General features: G+C 38.8%; 1 protein-coding gene and 1 pseudogene across 1 annotated transcript in view; both read right to left on the bottom strand.

The window, feature by feature from the left end:
• lrrk2 (leucine-rich repeat kinase 2) overlaps positions 1-19,102 on the bottom strand; it is an 81,929-nt gene that overhangs the window by 59,407 nt on the left and 3,420 nt on the right. The window contains exons 4-19 of the mRNA XM_077211459.1: positions 17,372-17,460; positions 16,406-16,543; positions 15,007-15,141; positions 14,783-14,914; positions 14,547-14,666; positions 13,483-13,649; positions 13,312-13,385; positions 12,820-12,926; positions 11,456-11,585; positions 11,242-11,366; positions 11,041-11,168; positions 4,937-5,081; positions 3,904-4,043; positions 3,696-3,824; positions 3,436-3,606; positions 2,377-2,641 (exon numbers count right to left, since the gene is read on the bottom strand). Of these exons, the coding sequence (XP_077067574.1) occupies positions 2,377-2,641; positions 3,436-3,606; positions 3,696-3,824; positions 3,904-4,043; positions 4,937-5,081; positions 11,041-11,168; positions 11,242-11,366; positions 11,456-11,585; positions 12,820-12,926; positions 13,312-13,385; positions 13,483-13,649; positions 14,547-14,666; positions 14,783-14,914; positions 15,007-15,141; positions 16,406-16,543; positions 17,372-17,460 (2,195 nt within the window). The remainder of the gene's footprint in view (positions 1-2,376; positions 2,642-3,435; positions 3,607-3,695; positions 3,825-3,903; positions 4,044-4,936; positions 5,082-11,040; positions 11,169-11,241; positions 11,367-11,455; positions 11,586-12,819; positions 12,927-13,311; positions 13,386-13,482; positions 13,650-14,546; positions 14,667-14,782; positions 14,915-15,006; positions 15,142-16,405; positions 16,544-17,371; positions 17,461-19,102) is intronic.
• Positions 6,286-6,922, bottom strand: LOC143721266 (uncharacterized; annotated as a pseudogene).

A 19,102-nucleotide genomic window follows, 5' to 3' on the forward strand; every position in this document is an offset into this window, starting at 1 on the left:
CAAGCACAGTAGTCTGGTACTAAAGGGTGGAGCTAGACTCACTGCAGAACGTTGATTGGTTGACAGAGAATCGTCACTTGCGCGTACAACAAGGGGAATGACAACACAAGAGGGGAAATTTTTTTATGCAGTTGAAATACAATACTACTGTTATTACGAAATGTAGTTTTAAGATTTTTTTAGGCGAGAATGTAGTTGAATAAAGCTCAAATCTAAGGTTTAATTATAAAGTTAGTGCCTATTTGAAAATGTTATTCACCTGTTGCTCAGCACTCATAAACCCCGCCTGGAACAGCCTTACCTCGGCTAGTCCTTCTGACTTTTGCCGCTAGCTCTGATGTCTCTAGTCTAGTAGTTAAACATGAGATATAATTCGTCTTCTGTGTATCTAACGGGCAATCTTTGGTCCCAGGCAGATCTTGTTGGCTGAGTGCAAAGCGAAGTTTCATAACTTTATGCATTTAGGCTATTTTACTTTACCGTTGTAGCCTACATTGTTGACTTTGTATGTTTGACTGAATTGTTCCTTAAATAAGACTTCCTTAGCAGTCCGGGGCACACACCAGTCTTATACCCCTCATATTTCAGACACGGTTGGTTGGAGATGACCAATAGCACAGTGTCAGGTAATGTGGTCATTGATGAGAAACTTGGGTGAAAGCGCCACAATTATCAGTTGGATATTGAATTTTCTGTTCACTTGGCTTCGTGGAAACTTCTGCGGGGTACTTGGTGCAATCCTCGCTTCAACAGACTGCTCTGCACGTTAGTGAGTCTGCAAGTCCTCTTGCAGAAAGAAGTGACAGAGGAGATGAGCAAATTCTACGGCCGATATTTTCTTGTGCCGAAGAAGGATGGAGGTCTGTGTCCTATTTTAGACAGGCTACATTTTGAACGGATTTGAGTTGACACGTTCAACATACATGTCTCTGATTGGCCAGTTATGACACGCTCAGCATATGTCTGTGATAGGCCAGTGTGTTCACACGCTCAACATATATGTCTCTGATTGGCCATTGTTTTGATACGCTCTACAAATATGTCTCTGATTGGCCAGTGTGTTGACACGTTCAACACATATGTCTCAGATTGGCCATTGTGTTGACGCGCTCAACAAATGTATCTCTGATTGGCCAGTGTTGACATGCTCAACATACATGTCTCTGATTAGCCAGTTTTGATGCACTCAACATATAAGTCTCTGATTGGCCATTGTGTTGACGCGCTCAACATATACGTTTCTGATTTGCCATTGTTTTGACACACTCAACAGTCTGTGATAGGCTACAATGATCAACACTTTAAAAACATGATGTTTTTGATGCTCTTCACTGGGGTTTAGACAGATACACACAGGATCTTTTGAAAGCGGCGTCTATCAGCGAATCCGTCTATCAGTGGATATATTATGGATCTGCTAATAGAAACCCGCTTTTAAACGCTCCTATGTGTATCTGTGTAAGCGCTCGTTGAAGGCGTCAAAGATGTCATTGTTGATCATTGTAGCCAATCAGAGACATATATGTTGAGCGCATGAACACAATGACCAATCACAGACATATATGTTGAGCGTGTGAACACAATTGCCAATCTGAAGTGTTTATGAATCCGTTCAACAGCGCTCAAAATGCTAGATGCAGCTTTACAGAGACAAAAGGAAAATAATGTAGCAAAGTTTGTTTCCAGAAGAAAATAACATCACAGTCCAGCTTAAGTAAGTTCAGTGATGTTTCATTTTTGTTGTAAAAAACTTATTAATTTAGTACATTTGTATATAAAGCTCAGGAGAAAAACGTGATGTCATCGTCCAGCTCAGTTCACTTCTCATATAATGGTGTCAATGCAGGCAGATCAGTATTATTGTTGAATATTAAATTAAATGTCCCCAACTAAGCAAGCCAAAAGCCAATTGCAACATAGGTGAAAAAAAGGTGACAGTGGCAAGGAACCAAAACTCCATCAGGTGACAGAATGGAGATAAAACTTTGGTAGAAGGTTTGTCACAGTGGATCTGAAAGTTACTTATTTCTATATTCAGATCAACCTGAGACACAAGATGTTTCTCAGGTTCTTGTTCGGAGGCAAAGAGTACCAATAGCGAAAATCGGCAACACCCAGGGTGTTCTCATAGTGTCAGCTACCAAAGTAGCATCTTGCTCCCAAATCAGGGAACAGAGGTTAGTTGTTGCCTTTTTTTCTGAATTGAAAACTTTTTTTCTTTCTTTCTCAAAACAGGTTTAGAACATTACATAGAACTCTCTATTGAAGAAAATTCTGACATTTTTATAGGGAATAATGACCCCAGAATATGTTTGTCAAATACATGCCACACTTTAAACAACATTAGGCATTGCCAGATCATGTGAATAGACTCACTGTTCTTGTTGCTTGTTGGAGATTGAGTCCTGCACTCAGAGAGCAGAGCACTGAGCCACGTTGCCTTCATCTGTCCGAGGCGAAAGCTCCCGAGGCACAGGGCGCTGTTGGTGCGGTCCAGGCCCAAACGCCTGAGCAGGAGTGTGACCATGGGGTCCTCACCCCTCCTGACACACACGCTCAGAGCTCCACGCAACTGCTGCTCATGAACACCTGCAGAAACCAGCAGCTCCAGCAAGGCCAGAGGAGCCCCCCGATCACACACCTGAACAAACACAACATCTTCTTCACTGCTAGGAACGACAATAAAGATCCTGGTATAATGTTAGTCAAGCTTTCTTGAATAAATGTAGTGGAATGAGTACAATTGGATGGTGCACTCTGGTGGTGTTTGAGGAGAGACCCCCTGATATGATTGTAAAGCGATTTGGGTGTACTGTAGTACATAGTAAAGACTATCATCGACATCCATCATCCATTCATCAATCCATCCATACATACATACATCGTCCATCCATCTGTACATCAATCGATCGTTCATTGATCATCCATCCATCCATCATCCATCCATCCGTCCATCAATCGATCGTTCATCGATCATCCATCCATCCATCATCCATCCATCCGTCCGTCTGTCCATCAATCGATCGTTCATTGATCATCCATCCATTCATCATCCATCCATCAATCGATCGATCATCCATCCATCCATCCATCCGTCCATCAATCGATCGTTCATCGATCATCCATCCATCAATCGATCGATCATCCATCCATCCATCCTTCCATCAATCAATCGTTCATCGATCATCCATCCATCCGTCCAACAATCGATCGTTCATCCATCCATCCTCTCAAACCATCCATCCATTCATTAATCGATCGTTCATCAATCATCCATCCATCCATCCATCCTCTCTAACCATCCATCTATCCAATTTTATGATTGGCAAATGTGAAAAGAATAAAAACATAAAAATACCCCCTTTAAAACCACAGAATGAGTAAACTATGATTATTCATTGTTGTAAATATTCCTTTATTTCTCATTAATCAGACCTGATATATGAGCGAATCGCTCTTTGTTTTCTTGTTGATGTCAGCGCCCAGCTTAATGAGACATTCTGCCATGTCCACATCTCCGTCCTCACACGCTCTCTCCAGCAGCATGTACATGATCTCAGTGTCCGCCACCATCTTCCACAGGCACAGGCAACTCATTACCTGCAACTGAAGCCCAACAAAATTGGGATTTATCAGGGGATCTTGCTTTTATTCGATTTGTTTGAGTCTAAAACCTTTTAGTTAAATTTTCTCACTGGATCTCGACGCTGGTCTGCCGTCTTCTCCCGCAGGACCTGAAAGATCTCTTTCTCGAAAGCTTCTTTCTGCAGCCACGCGGCGGCACTCGAGCAGGTGTCCAACAACTTAAACACCGCCTGAAATCCCTAATGGACAAAAACACACACTGTTAGGAACAACAACAACCCTATTGAATTTGAACTGATAATAATTGTAGAGAACTACCTTTAGAAGCATGACTGGGTCCTCTTTGTGTTGCCGTACAGAGCTGACCAAAACAAAGGCCAGTACAGGCACCATCGTACGGGACAGCTTCTTCTTAGAGATGAGGTGAAACAGGAGACTAAGAGCCCAGTAGTGAATATCTACAAAATGGTGATGAGTATCGTTTATCATACAGTTGTGCTTCTGTTTACATTCCCTACCCTCCGAAAGATGTTTAGCATTTTTTAAATTGCATTTTTTCCATTTTTATTTATTTTTTAAAACCTCTATGTCAGTCAGATGGTCTCTTCCTGTCTTAGGGGCGATACACACAGAATGTGTTTTTATGTTTTAAAAGTGAGACACAAGGAAGTTGAAGGAAAACTCAAAGGGATAGTTCACCCAAAAAATTAAAATTCTGTCATTAATCACTCACCCTCGTACAACTTTCGTTCATCTTCAGAACACAAATGAAGATCTTTTTGTTGAAATCTGAGAGCTTTCTGTCCCTCCATTGACAGCTACGCAACTACCACATAGACGCTTCAAAAAGTTCATAAAGAGATCGTTAAACTAATCCATATAAATTGACCGGTTTAGTAGGAATATTCTGAAGAGACTCGATTGCTTTATATAATGATCAGATTAAATGTAGGCTTTTATTCATGGAGGGACAGACATCACAAAATAACACTGTGTTCCAAAGATAAACGAACATCTTATGGGTTTGGAATGAGATGAGGGTGAGTAAATGATGACAAAATGTTCTTTTTTGGGTGAACTAACCCTTTCAGGTCTAAAGACACATTTTTTAAAAGTTTAACTTCTTTAAACCTGAGCACCGCCTTTTTAGAATAATATGTCATGGGAGAGATTCTTCAAGAGACACAAGCTCAAAACCCGGAACTCTAAAACCCATTCTGTGTGAACGGTCCTAACCTAAGTGGGTTTTTGGCCAGAAGTGTGGACCAGACCTTATGTCAACACTCAAGTCTGGCTGGGATTAGAAGTAGAGGCTTGTGATCTCCTGGCATAGAGAAGTGGTTAGACTCACTGCGTTCCTGTGGAAACATCTGCAGCGTATGAAGAACCGTGTCAATCGCCCCCTGCTGGCACATGAGGTCAACAGCTCCAGAACAGTCGGCTAGCGCTGAGAGTACGCCAAGTCCACACTCTTGAATCTCCTTACTACTGATAAACTAAACACAACCATCAAATGAAACACTTCACACATTTACTTAAAAGTTAAATAAAAGCCACATTTCAAGTCCAATGTTACAAAAGGAATGTTACAGTTCCAATACAAGTTAAAGTCTGACAGCATTTCTGGCAGAATTATAATTTTTTTTCAACTTTAAATAAAAAAAAAAAGTTTACGGTAATGAACTCACAATGGAAGTCTATGGGAAGAGGCATTAAAGAGGGTTTAAAACAGAAATGTCAAGTTCATATTTTTGTTTAAGGGCATAATTAAGGGATAGTTCATTCGAAAATGCTAATTCTGTCATGCAGTTACTCACCCACTGACAGGTTTTTCCAAAAACCTATAAGACTTTCGTTCATCTTCAAAACATATTAACATATTTAATGAAACCTGACCAGTTTTTTTTATTCTATATTTATTTATTTATTTATTTGTGTTTTAAAGATGCACAAGAGCCTCTGAAAGTGTAAACGCCAGTGGGTGGGGCCTATGGTGCAATGATGTACAGGTGAAACTCGAAAAATTAGAATATTGTGCAAAAGTTATAATTTTGATGATTATGGCTTACAGCTTATGAAAACCCCATATTCAAAATCTCAGAAAATTAGAATATTACATGAAATCAATAAAAAAAAGGATTTTAAATACAGAAATGTCATCCCTCTGAAAAGTATAATCATGCATATGTAAACTCAGCAAAAAAAGAAACGTCCAATGACTTTCAACTGTTTTTACTTTCAGTAAACTTAATGTGTGTAAATATTTGTATGAACACTAAAAGAGTCAACACCATAAGACATAAACTAAAAATGTTTCACAGACATGTGACTAACAGAAATAGAATAATGTGTCCCTGAATGAAGGGAGGCTCAAAATCAAAATTACCAGTCAGTATCTGGTGTGGCCACCAGCTGCTTGAAGTACTGCAGTGCATCTCCTCCTCACAGCAAGAACTGACAAATCTGGTCCAGTCCATGAGATGTTACCCCACTCTTCCACCAAGGCACTTGCAAGTTCCTGGACATTTCTGGGAGGAATGGCCCTTGCCCTCACTATGCGATCCAACAGGTCCCAGACGTGCTCAATGGGATTGAGATCCGGGCTCTTTGCTGGCCATGGCAGAACACTGACATTGCTGTCATGCAGAAACTCACACACAGAACGAGCAGTATGGCTGGGGGCATTGTCCTGCTGGAGGATCATGTCCAGATGAGCATGCATAAAGGGTACCACTTGAGGGAGAAGGATGGTCTTCCCTGTATCGCAAGGCATTGAGATTGCCTGCAATGACAACAAGCTCAGTCCGATGGTGATGTGATATACCGCCCCAGACCATGACGGACCCCCCACATCCAAATCAATCCCGCTCCAGGGTACAGGCCTCGGTGTAACGCTCATTCCTTCGACGATAAACACGAATCCGTCCATCACCCCTGGTGAGACAAAACGGCGTTGTTGCTGGTGATGTCTGGTAAGGACCTGCCTTACAACAGGCCTACAAGCCCTCAGTCCAGCCTCTCTCAGCCTATTGCGGACAGTCTGAGCACTGATGTAGGGATTGTGTGTTCCTGGTGTGACTCGGGCAGTTGTTGTGGCCATCCTGTACCTGTCACGCAGGTGTGATATTCGTATGTACCGATCCAGTGCAGGTGTTGTTACACATGGTCTTCCACTACGAGGATGATCAGCTGTCCTTCCTGTCTCCCTGTAGCGCTGTCTTAGGCGTCTCACAGTGCGGACATGGCAATTTATTGCCCTGGCCACATCAGCAGTCCTCATGTCTCCCTGCAGCATGCCTAATGCACGTTCACGCAGATGAGCAGGGACCCTGGGCATCTTTCTTTGGGTGTTTTTCACAGTCGGTAGACAAGTGTCTTTAAGCCTAGTTCACACTACATGATTTTAAAACGTCGGGCTGAACTGTGCGGTTCACACTACATGACTTGCTCTCTGATACCCCTTTTCCACCAAAAAAGAACTGGTTCGGAACTGGTGCTGGTTCAAAGTTGGTTCGGAGTTGGTTCAACTTGCGAACCTTCTCAGAACCTGTTTGTTTTTCCACTGATTAGAGCGCCCCGCGAACTACGTCGTTACGTCCCCGTGTACGTCGCTATACGTCTCAGCTAGAAACGCTTGCAAGTACAACATTACTTTGGGATTATCTCTAACTCGTGTACCAAGAAGGCTTTAAAAACAATTGAAATATGTAAGTCTTTTAATCTTTTCCTTTGATATGTAGTCTTGTCTGATTAGTTATGTACCCCTGTCTTGTGTCTTTTTTTTCATTACGACTGTTTTCTTCTTTGCTTACATAATGTTTTCAAAATAAAAAAATTAAAAATAAAAAAAAGCTAGAAACGCTTGCGCCAACTTCAAGCATAACAATTACAATGGCGGACTACATCGTGTTTCTGCAAATGTTTCTCCTGGCTTTGCATTCAGAAAAGATGTTTAGAACACATCTAAACCCGCCCCCAGCCCCCGCCGTAAGCATGACGTGGTAAAAGAACGGTTCTCTGGTTCTAGTCCAGCAAAGAGTTGGTGCCGCTTTGGAACCAGTTTTCCTGGCCGAGAACCGGTTCTTTGGCTGTCGAAACACAAAGAACTGGTTCGCGAGTAGGCACCGGCTCCGAACCGGCTCTCAAAATGCTTTGGTGGAAAAGGGGTAAGAGAAATCAGGAGTGTTCAAGTTGTTGAGCTGTCCACACCCCACGACACAGCGTGAATGATCCGCAACAGGAGTTAATGCACTACACGAGTTGACAACAACTCTGTCACCAAACGATTCTATCTAGTCTACAAATCTATCTGTCTAATGTCTATCTTGACGCGAAACAACACGCGCGCCAATACACAGCGAAGAACAACACAACACGCGAATGTGGACGTCAGACAGAAACCAGTGCTGCAAACTGTTTGCGCGATCATTTGCTCTGAGAAAAAACGCAAAAAAAGAAAAAATAAGAAAGTATGGGCGAAAGAGTGGATCTTCAAACGCGAAGAGCAGGTCTGTGCTACAGAGAGAGTTGGAGGTGAGTACAGCATGTTTATATCGGACATGTAGCTGCATGTTTATGTTTAGCTGACAGCAAAAATCACGTATTTACCCGGTGACCTCAACTCATGCCTTGCTGTGATTGGCTGTTGCTCATGACATCAGTGAGATTGAGTCGTGCGACAGCTCTGGATATCTAGCATGCTAGATATTTTTCTAGGCTCGGCGACGCGTCTGCGAGGCGTCTGCGAGCGTCTTTGATGCGTTGTTGTCTCTTTCATACTAACAGATTGGCGAGCGTTCATCGCCCGCTAATCCTCCGCGATTTGCACGCGATAACACCCTGACCTGTCGGCGAGCTCAACGATTTGCAAATCGGGCTTAAATCGGGCTTAAAATCATGTAGCGTGAACTAGGCTTTAGTGTCCTGCGTTTTTAGAACTGTGACCTTAAATGCCTACTCTCTGTAAGCTGTTAAGGTCTTAACGACCATTCCACAGGTGCAAGTTAATTAATTGTTTATGGTTATTTGATCATGCATGGAAAACATTGTTTAAACCCTTTACAATGAAGATCTGTAAAGTTATTTGGATTTTTAGAACATTATTGTTGAAATACACAGTCCTGAAAAAGGGATTTTTCTTTTTTTGCTGAGTTTATATAGTTATATATACTAAAAATATTAGTTTCACCTTTTAATTTGAATTACTGAAATACATGAACTGTTGCACGATATTATCATTTTTCGAGTTTCACCTGTATAACTATTTGTCGATGTCTTGGTCTGGAGGCAGGCGTAAGCAAATGTATTTACCCATGTGTCGTCTCAGATATTGCAATATGAAAACAAGACGTTTTTGATAGCTTGATTAAATAAATGCTTCGTTTATAATGCGGAGGACATTTTAAGCTTTGAATCTTGCAGGATGTTTTAATGGTATAGCTAAAGACCTCTTATATGTCAAAAGATCAAGGCAAATTTGATTTCTCATGTCATGACCCTTTTTAAGGTAGTGTAGGTAATTTCCGGAAAGGTTAGCAATAGCAAGCTAGCTTTGAAAGCATGAGATCTCACCCACCCTTCAGAGCGTCTCTAAAGCTACGTCTTCTTCAAAACACGAACACACACAGCGGGGAGATGGCGTTAAATTACCTCAAGTCTCAAAGCACATAACATTACAATAATGATGAACGTAAACAACTTATAGAGCTCTTACTTGTACCACCTGACTGCTGCAGATTCATTTCAGCATTGAGTGCTGACAGAAACGCAAAAATGAGAACAGCTCAGAGTAGACCGAATGCAATGATTGGAGAATCCCTGGGTTCTCCCAAGGTTTTTTTTTATCCATTCTGTCACCTGATGGAGTTTTGGTTCCTTGCCACTGTCGCCTTTTTTCGCCTTTATTCGCCATTGGCTTTTGGCTTGCTTAGTTGGGGACATTTAACATTTAATTTTGAATTTAACAATACTATTACAACTTTACTTTCCCGTTATCTCTGTAAATATCTCTACTTTGAAACAATTGTATTGTAAAAAGCGCTATATAAATAAAGGTGACTTGACAAACATTTTTTGATCCTGAGACTTCCACGAAAAAAAAAAAAAAAAAAAAAAAATATATATATATATATATATATATATATATATATATATATACTGTATGTGTACTCATAATAGAGTACATGTTTTAATATTTAGACAATTTCTACTAATTCCAATTGACTGCTATCAAGATGTGAAGAGATTCAACCAGTAAACAAAAAGTGTTTATAAAACAAATTGCCTACCCTATCTTTAAATGTACTAAATTGTAACTTCATCATCAGAAATGTGTAATTACAATTATATTTAAAGTGCCCCTATTGTGGTTTTTGAATCTTCCTTTTCCTGCAGTGCGTAATATAGCTGTTTGTGAATGTACAGAAACGATCTGCAAAGTTGTAAAGTCGAACGTGCACAATAAATGAAGTTATTGTCTCCCAAAAGAAAGAATCGACTCTGAACCGCCTAAACAAGTCGTCAGTAATCCGAATCCCAATCAGTCACGGTTACACGTTACCGGGTAACACATTTACATAATGCACATTTGCATATGTTATACGTTGTCCGCTTGATACTTATGCTGATCAGCTGTGGGCCACTATTACCTAAAACTGTGTCTATTAATGCAGATTGTCTGTCGTTCTCAACACTTTGAGTAAAGACTAAGGATGGAGCAAGATATCATCAGTCATTCACATGAGATCTAGCTAACATCTGCACTGTTATTGATACAATCCTTGCATGTACACCACAATAAATGAGAAAAATACACATGGGTTTGTTGATGGACATGTTAATGCTGATGTAGAGGAAATACAGCTGCAACATCTCATAATGTTCGTCAAACTGAGTAGTGTATCACTGAGAAACGTCTCGCTCAAGTCATCCTTGAGATGGAGGTTTGGGTTGAATAACTAGTTCTTCCAATGTTTCATCATCGGATTAATATAGTAAAATTTACGTCATCATTCCTGTCTTTACAGTGTGTGCAATCGCCGATTTTTAGGAAGCCTCCGGAGCTGAAGTTCAGTTATGGCAATGGGTGCTTCGTTTCCGACAGGCGCTGTACGCGGTAGACTAATCACAACAGACTGAGCCATCTGACCAATCAGAGCAGAACTTTTAAAATAGCATAATACAGCACTTTAAATGCATGACATACAAGTTTGAATAGAAACTACATTAAAGTATTTCATATCATGATCCCTTTAAATTATAATTTAGTGGAAATACTCTAGGTGTCTTTTCATAGTAATCAGAGATAGGAGAAAATATTTTAACATTAAAAATGTACAACGCTTTAACATGCATTGAACCAGGAACATCCCGTTAAGTTCTCATGAGCAAAAGATTTAGCATTATGGTCCATGTTGAATTACTGAACTATTTTAGCTTACGAAACAAAGTATTTACCCTATTAAGTGCCTCTAGATAGACAGTGTGAGCTCCCTCCAGTACACACTGGTTCTTCAGGACCCGCAGAGACACATCCACAGTGTCAGGATCCGCCACAGAGTAGCCATGTTCTCTTAAACTCCTGTCTGTGTTCACAATAAGACAGAGTCAGAAATCACGCAGGCATATTTCCTTACAGTAAGTAGACAGATACTCTACCTGGGCTGAGAAGAACTAAACTGGCTCTGAGTCCCTCCAGCTGAACTTCAGGAACAAAGTTGTGTGCCTTCAGAGCAATCAGGATCTGGCCGAGAACCAGGGGCCCTTCATCAAGATTGGCCCTCCTGGAGTAACACAAAATTATGAGTCCAGTTTCATGTTTTCGCCTGTCATACTGTCCTTGATCAGAGGTGGGAAGTGTGTGTGTGCTTACGCTCCCTGAAAGAGTGTGTGAAGTAGTTTGCATGCACTTTCACACACATCACTGGAGTTTGCATGTTTCCGCATCAGTTCCACAATGTTGAAATGGATGCCAAGTGATAGCAGCAGACCTCTCATCCTTCCTGAAGTCACAAAAACACAAACTAAGCGAATTCTGAGAGACATCCCTCATGAAGTAGCATAGTTTTAAAAAGAGTATTTGTTATGGAGATAATATACTTAAGTGCAAACTGATTTTTTTGGACACTTAATTGAATGTTAATTGCAATGAAATTAAAATGTACTACGATTTAAATGTATATAAAACGCAATAAGTAGAGCTTTTTTGACCCACTAGTAGGACCTAAGTACATCTTCAAATTTAATTTCATAATTACTTCTATTGTCTTTTAAATATGGTTAAAGTGTACTGGAAGTGCAATATGCATTTAATTTATATGCAATATAATTTAAATGTAATTGACACTTGTATGTCATGTATTTAAATATATTTGAAATTACACATTTCTAAAGATAAGGAAAAAATCTATTATCTTTAAATGTATTATCAAATAACACACTACAGTTAAAATTTTAATGATAGTCAACACATCTAAATAAGTGTAATTCTTCAAAGCACGACAAAAGATTATTAAACAATGAGTTAAAATGTACTTTAAAGTAAAACTTTATTTGATTTTATTACAAATTGTACTAACAATAAGTGTGTTAAAAAACAAGAATCTGCAAGTACAGCTTATTAAAAATATACTTTTAAGATATGAAGTACACTAAGTATGCATTAAATACAATTAAGCACACTTTTTTCACAAGGGATCATTGTCAGTTTTTATTGTTTTGTGTAACATTGGCCAAATACTTATTTAAAGAACTACTATATGTATGAAAAGTATGTACATAGAAAATGATATGGACAAGCAGGGGAGTATAATCAGAAATGTTATTCAAACTTACATGACTTTGTATGAATTTTATAGATCATAGAAGTAAATAATTGTTAGAACCAAAATAAATGTTACTTCATTAGAGAATGGTGGCAAATTATTTCTCATAAGATTGCGGGCAGTACTAATCTAAAGGCACACACATCATACAATATCTGGGCGCCTTTAGCAAATTACCTTTGAAAGACAATAATTTTGTAGTACAATAAGTAGTACAATTGTAGTACAATAATTTGGTATCCACTGATTCTAATCTTGCATATTATAAAGGATGGATGGCATGTGAAATGCAAAGTAATCCAGTTAATTTCAGAGATAAGAAAATACCAGTCGGTGGATTACACATGCCATATAATAAGGTTATGTAACAAAAAAGACTCTTTGAAACTATCATTGCATACTGCATACTCACTGTGGTGCTGTATTAGTGTGTGTAATGTACAGGTAGCAGCCTGAAACACCCCCACACTGGATGAGTGCAGAAGCATCGCAGCCATGATGAGTGTGTGAAGAGGAGGCCTGTGTGACGGAGAAACTAATCAGATATTCATAATTACCACATGACAAACATGTGACCGCCTACATTTAAATATCTTCATCTATTCAGTATTCAACAACTTGACTTGCCCAGATGATAAGAGTTGTTAGCTACACAAGTATGAGGGTCATAACCTCTATACCTATAGAAATATAATAATAATGTATATTATGTTTCTTTTGATTATTTTATTATTGCGTCAAACTGCAGGAATGAAACTATTCAAAATAATTCCCTTCCCTTGAGCAAAAAATGATCTGTATAAAAATCATATTGTTTGTAAAACAATTATAATGGTCTCAACCTTAAATTCTAAAATTAATTCTGGGAAAAGTGACATAGCACAGAATATGAAGGAATGCTCACCTTCCTTCCACTTCCACACGGGTGGATGTGTTGCAATGGATCAGCAAGCTGTTTAAGGCCCAACATGCCACTTCCTGATTGGGCAACGAGATTAGTTACATATCCACATTAGTAAAACCAACATAGTGAGATGATGAGATGTTTTCTGCACTGTAGGGTAACACAGGTCACCTGTACTGTGGCGTCTTCGGCATGTCTCTCTAAAGCCGTATAACAGGCCTCTCTCCACACAAGCATCTCCTCCGCTCGAATGGCTTCGTTCTTCACCACGACTTTCTGTTCTACCTCGTCCTCCTCACACTCGTCCTCCAACCCTTCATTCTGGACAATACACTCCACTGAGAAAAAGACAAAAACAACAAAAACAAACAAGATATTGTCGCCTTGAATCATGACTTCATATTAAATTGTGCCCACAATTTAACTTAATTAAAATAAGGAAATGTATTAGCTCAATGTGGCCACAATATATATCTACGTAAATATTATTACAATTTAAAATAACTTTTTAAATGTTTTTTTTATAAGTTTAATTTATTCCTGTGAATTTTCAGCATCATTACTCTTCTTCTTTATTACATCTTCTGTCACATGATCCTTCAGAAATGATCATAATATGCTGATTTGCTGATCAGTTATTATCAATTATTATTGGTGCTGTTGAAAGAGTTTTTGCTGCTTAATATTTTTTAAGGAAATTGTGATACATAATTTTTTTAGGATTCTTTGATGAATAGAGAGTTCGAAAGAACAGCATTTATCTGTTTGTGGCATTATTTGAATTTCACATGTGAATGAGTGTCGCGTCTTGTTTTGGTTCATGTTTCATGTCTTGTCATGTGACTCCCTGTTATAGTCATGTGATCCTGTCATGTGTTCCCTTGTCTTATGTGTCATGTTCTTATTGGTTCATTGTATCATTGTTCACAGGTGTCCCTTGTCCTGTCATTAGTCCTTGTATATTTAAGCCCTCATGTTTGCCTTGTTACTTGGTCAAGTATTGTTACCTGTAACCACCGTTGGGAAGTTTATGTCTTGAGTTTCATGCCATGCTTGTGTTTGATGATGTTTGGGAAATAAACTGCACTGGTTCTATAGCTTGATTTCAGTGGACATTTGTTACAATGAGGACTGGTCACTGAAAATTCCCAGTCAACAGTTAATGGAATCCAGTGGAGGGCCGGGTTCTCCATTTATACTCTACTATCATGTTCATATCAATCATGTGTACTCACCGAGCGCACTCAGACAGGAAAGGGCTTGGATCTGCACTGTGGCGTTCTCAGGATACGAGACACATGCTTTCACTGCTACTTTATGGACACCATTCAGCACCAATATATTGTAGTAACTCTCTGGTAAAAGTCAAAAACAAGACAACACAACTCAAAAAAGGTATACAAACTAAACAGCACTTTTTAAATGTTGGACAAACTTCCTTGTTTCAACATGACCTTTGACCTGGGCTCACCTGATGTCAATTTCCGTAACAAACAGCAACCAGCCTCCTGTATCGACTCAGAGTCGAGCCACATCTCCATAGCATGACAAGCTAGGCTGTAGCATTTAACGGTTTTGGACATCAAAATCTCAACATTGCTGGCTAGATCCAAGAAAGAGAAGCTTATTTAGTATCGTTTATAATGATAATCCTAGTCATTGATCATAAAGCATTGAGTGAGCAGTGTGTTTTACCCGGAGCAGCCAGTGGTGCGAGGACCCTGAGCACTTGCAGAACCACATTCTCACTGTCCATGAACCGGCTCAGCGCATTCACAACCACCTCGTGGTCCTTCTTCTCTACGAACTCCACCAGATGATCCTCAGAAACTGACAACAAGCAGAACACTTTAACAATTCAATCATTTATTGAAATATTAACAATAATAGCCAAGTAAAGTCACCTTCATTTATATAGCACTTTTAACAATATAGATGTTTCAAAGCAGCTTTACAGTGATAACAGGAAATTAAAGTAACAGAGATTGTTTTGGCTTTACAGCAGCTCTAGAATAAAGTTATTGTCCAGCTAAAGTTAGTTTTTGATTGATTCACATTGATTATTAACTTAGGGGCCGCTTACACGACACCATTTTAACTGAAAACAGAAAACTTTTAATGTGTTCTGGCCATTCATTTGTAAAACAACAGTGTTTTGTGGCTCGAGACCACAAACTTTGAAACATGTTCCATGGTGCAAGTTTTGAATAATTTTGAAAAACGTTATTATCTCCATGTAAACTTCAAAAACGTGAATGTGTGAAAACGCTAACGGCGTGCACATGCATATCATGTGTTTAGTCTATAGGTATGCACGTTTGAATATATATGTGCGCAGGCGTGTAGTCTTTCTTTACAATAGATTTGATAGCGTCCTATTTTTTTTCTCCAAAAATTCTGTGAATTCAAACATTTTAATTGTTTAAGATTCTGTGTTGTATTATTTAATTGAAATGTATTATCAAAAACTTTGACAATCAAAAGAATGCATAAAACTTTAACAATATAATTGTATAAAATGTAATCAAACTAAATTTGAACGATTCATTTTATTTTTGGCAAGCAATCTTGCACAACAAAGGGTTACAGTTGGATGAAATATTGTGTGATATTCCTTAAAAATTATTTTATATAAACTGTATTATATTGTTATAATTACTTTGAGAAGTCCAACAGTAATATATTTCTGTTCTAACTTTTATTTCGGAGGGCTGTAGTGAAGACCTCTGATAAAACTATCATCAGATAAATATGTAATCAAATAAAGTGGTGAAACGTTTGTGGACTCCAGATCTGTGGAGAAGTCGTCGATCTCCATTTACCATATATAGAAGAATGGAAGAGAAATGCAGATTAAACCACTCATTCACACAGAGAAACGCAGAACATGCAGACTTTTAAGCTTTAATATTCAAAGACACTAACAATTTTATTTAAGTGTACAACCCTACTTTTGATTTATTCTGTTTAATTAAGTTTATTACACCAAATGATGTGACATTCCGCATTATACATTAAATTCAATTTCCATGACAGGACTCTTGCGGATGGGGAAATCATAGGGTCTCACTGCTTATACTCAGATCACAGGTACCTGTCTGCAGCAGTAGTTGTAAAGCAGCACATCCCTGTAACTGAACCTCTTCTCTGTCATTGAAGAACCTCATGGCCTCCAGAACCAAGAAAAACACATCCACTTCCTCCTCATCCAGAACCTGCATCACAATCTCACCTGACCCACAGATAAACACATCCATCAGACCACATTTGACCCACAAACACCAAATATTACTTTCATTTCTGGAGAGGAGTGTGAAAATGCCGCAAAATGGTGGTATACCTCAAGTGAAATGAAACATGCTATTCTAACCATCATCAAAAAAACGTTTGTGTAAGGGGAGTGTGGCTATTTCATAAGAGTGGTGCAGGTATGACATCACTTTGTAGTCCAAAACTTGGAAGCTCGTTAATTTTAGCACTTCCGTTTCCATCTTCTAGTAGACAATGTTTTTTTTGAATGGGGTTTTGGTTAAATGGCTGAAATTAGATATTTGTTGAATACAAGCTCAAGACACTTTCACGTTTTATTCTACGACATAAAATACATCAATCTTACCCAATATTACTCAAATTATACTCAGGGATCAGGGTCTAAATGAAGTTTCGGGTAAAAATAAATTACCGTTTCGCGAGGTAGTACTTTTTTTAAAGTTCAGGAACTTTCAGGGGTGGGACTTGGGCCCTGAATATGCTGATTGGTTGACTCCATGCAGCATTTTATTTCAACCACCATTTTTAAAAGTCTGTTGTGGTGCGTGCAGTAAGAGTGGTTTACTATTCGAATCAACAATGGAGTTTAAAAAATACGACGATGGACCATTCAGACCTAACCCTGGTCTAACACACCTGTCTGTAATTATCAAGTGCTTCTTAACTAGCCTGTTCAGTTGTATTTTATCGGGGTTTAAGGAGATGAAATAATTGTGAAAAATAAGTCAGGAACCAATATTCTATAATGGTTGAATAAACAGCAACATGGAAAAGCAACCTGAAGTCTTACCTGACTTAAGTAGCAGAGCCAGAGCTCTCAGGCCCACCATCATCATCTTGGCGTCATTATGATACATTGAAAGCACCTTAAGAATCTGCCTATGAACAAACATGCAAACACTCACAGAAACCTGGTGAACATGGATAGCAGCAATGAATTTATGAATTATTCATTAAAAACCGGTTTGAGTATCTTAGACATCATGACATGTTACAACCAAGGAGCAGTTTCAACTGTTTACAGTTGTGTGTACAGTTGGCTTTCGAAACTATTTGCTGCTTCAAAATCTTCTTCTTGTATGCTTGATCCTATTACAACCAAACTATTAAAAAAAAAGTGATAGCTATAGTTGTTCAGCCAGTGTTACATGTTTTTACCCCTTCCTTCTCTAGAGGACATACTCCAAATTCCATTCAAACGGGCAGTTAAACGTTCAGCCATGTTCAGAAGAATAGCCTGGATTACATCCTACCTGTCAGATTGCTGTATTTTTTTAAAAGTGCTTTTAAAATTTGTATTTTCTTCTGTTTTTGTTAAATAATCAGTTTAGTACAACAACAAAAAACCGATTAGAACATACAATTTGAAATACTGTATAATAATATGATATGCCACAAGGTTCGGACTTGAGCCCTTTGTTGTTCTTCTTGTACATTCTCCTTTTATGTGATATTATTAGGACACAGAGCTCTACGTTTCATCTAGACCAGGATCTCACAGTCAAGGCCATTAAAAAAATGGATGGCCATTAATGTTCTTATGTAAAAATAATAATAATTTAAAAAAGGACTTATCACTGGATAAATGCTTCTAGATATAGAGCTCTTATTTTCTATTATGTCATAGTCTACAGTTAAAACCACATTTCTAATGTCTCTAGAACAGCATTCCTCCTCCTCAGAAATTAAGTTACAGAATATTCTTGTAACGGTCACCAGCTGGAGTCCCCTTCATGGGCCACTCAGAGGGCACTCCACATCCTACTATTGTCATTCCCTCACAAACTACATCTCCCATAACTCACTGCCCGGACTCTTCGTCCATTATCACATTCACCTGTGTCTCATTATCTTGTTTAGCTCACCCAATATAAGCCTGGTTTTCTCTTTCATTATCTGCGAAGTCTTGTTTAGTGTTACACTGCAATTCCCAGCATTCTCCCTGGTTTCGGATTTCATGCCTGTTCCGTGGATTACTCGTTTGCCTGTGCTCACTGCCTTGTTTGTTTGTGTTTGTTTGTATGGGCTGCCTGTCTGTGTTTGACCTTGCCTGTACTTCGTATCACGTCTTTGGATTACCCTGTTCAATAAATACTGCGTTTGGATCCTCAACCTTATCTCGGAGCAGTTCGTGACAATTCTGTTTTCAAGCTGAAAAATTGGTTCAAACATTCATAGCTTCAAGACTTGCAATGCGCTTTTTCTGGATTCCCCAATGTTTTCATAAATACTTCTTAAAAAGTGCAGCAGTTAAAGTTCTAATCAGACCTACAAAAAATGATCTTATAGGTCCAATATTATCATCACTACACATGCTCCCTGTTCAATAATGAATTATTTATACTTATTTATGAAGCTCTTAAGGGTCTAGCCCTTCTATACAGTTCTGTCACCTTATCACCCCTCACATTCTGCATTAGCTCTGTAGTAGAGAGCAAGATAGTTTGAAGAAATGTTGTAACCAGGCCGCTTTGGGGCACAATTGACTTCCATAGTAGGAAATGTGTGTATATATATATAA

Source organism: Siphateles boraxobius, unplaced genomic scaffold (assembly GCF_051911475.1).
Source record: "Siphateles boraxobius isolate OS27281-9 unplaced genomic scaffold, OSU_SipBor_1 65, whole genome shotgun sequence".
NCBI classification, from domain to species: Eukaryota; Metazoa; Chordata; class Actinopteri; order Cypriniformes; family Leuciscidae; genus Siphateles; species Siphateles boraxobius.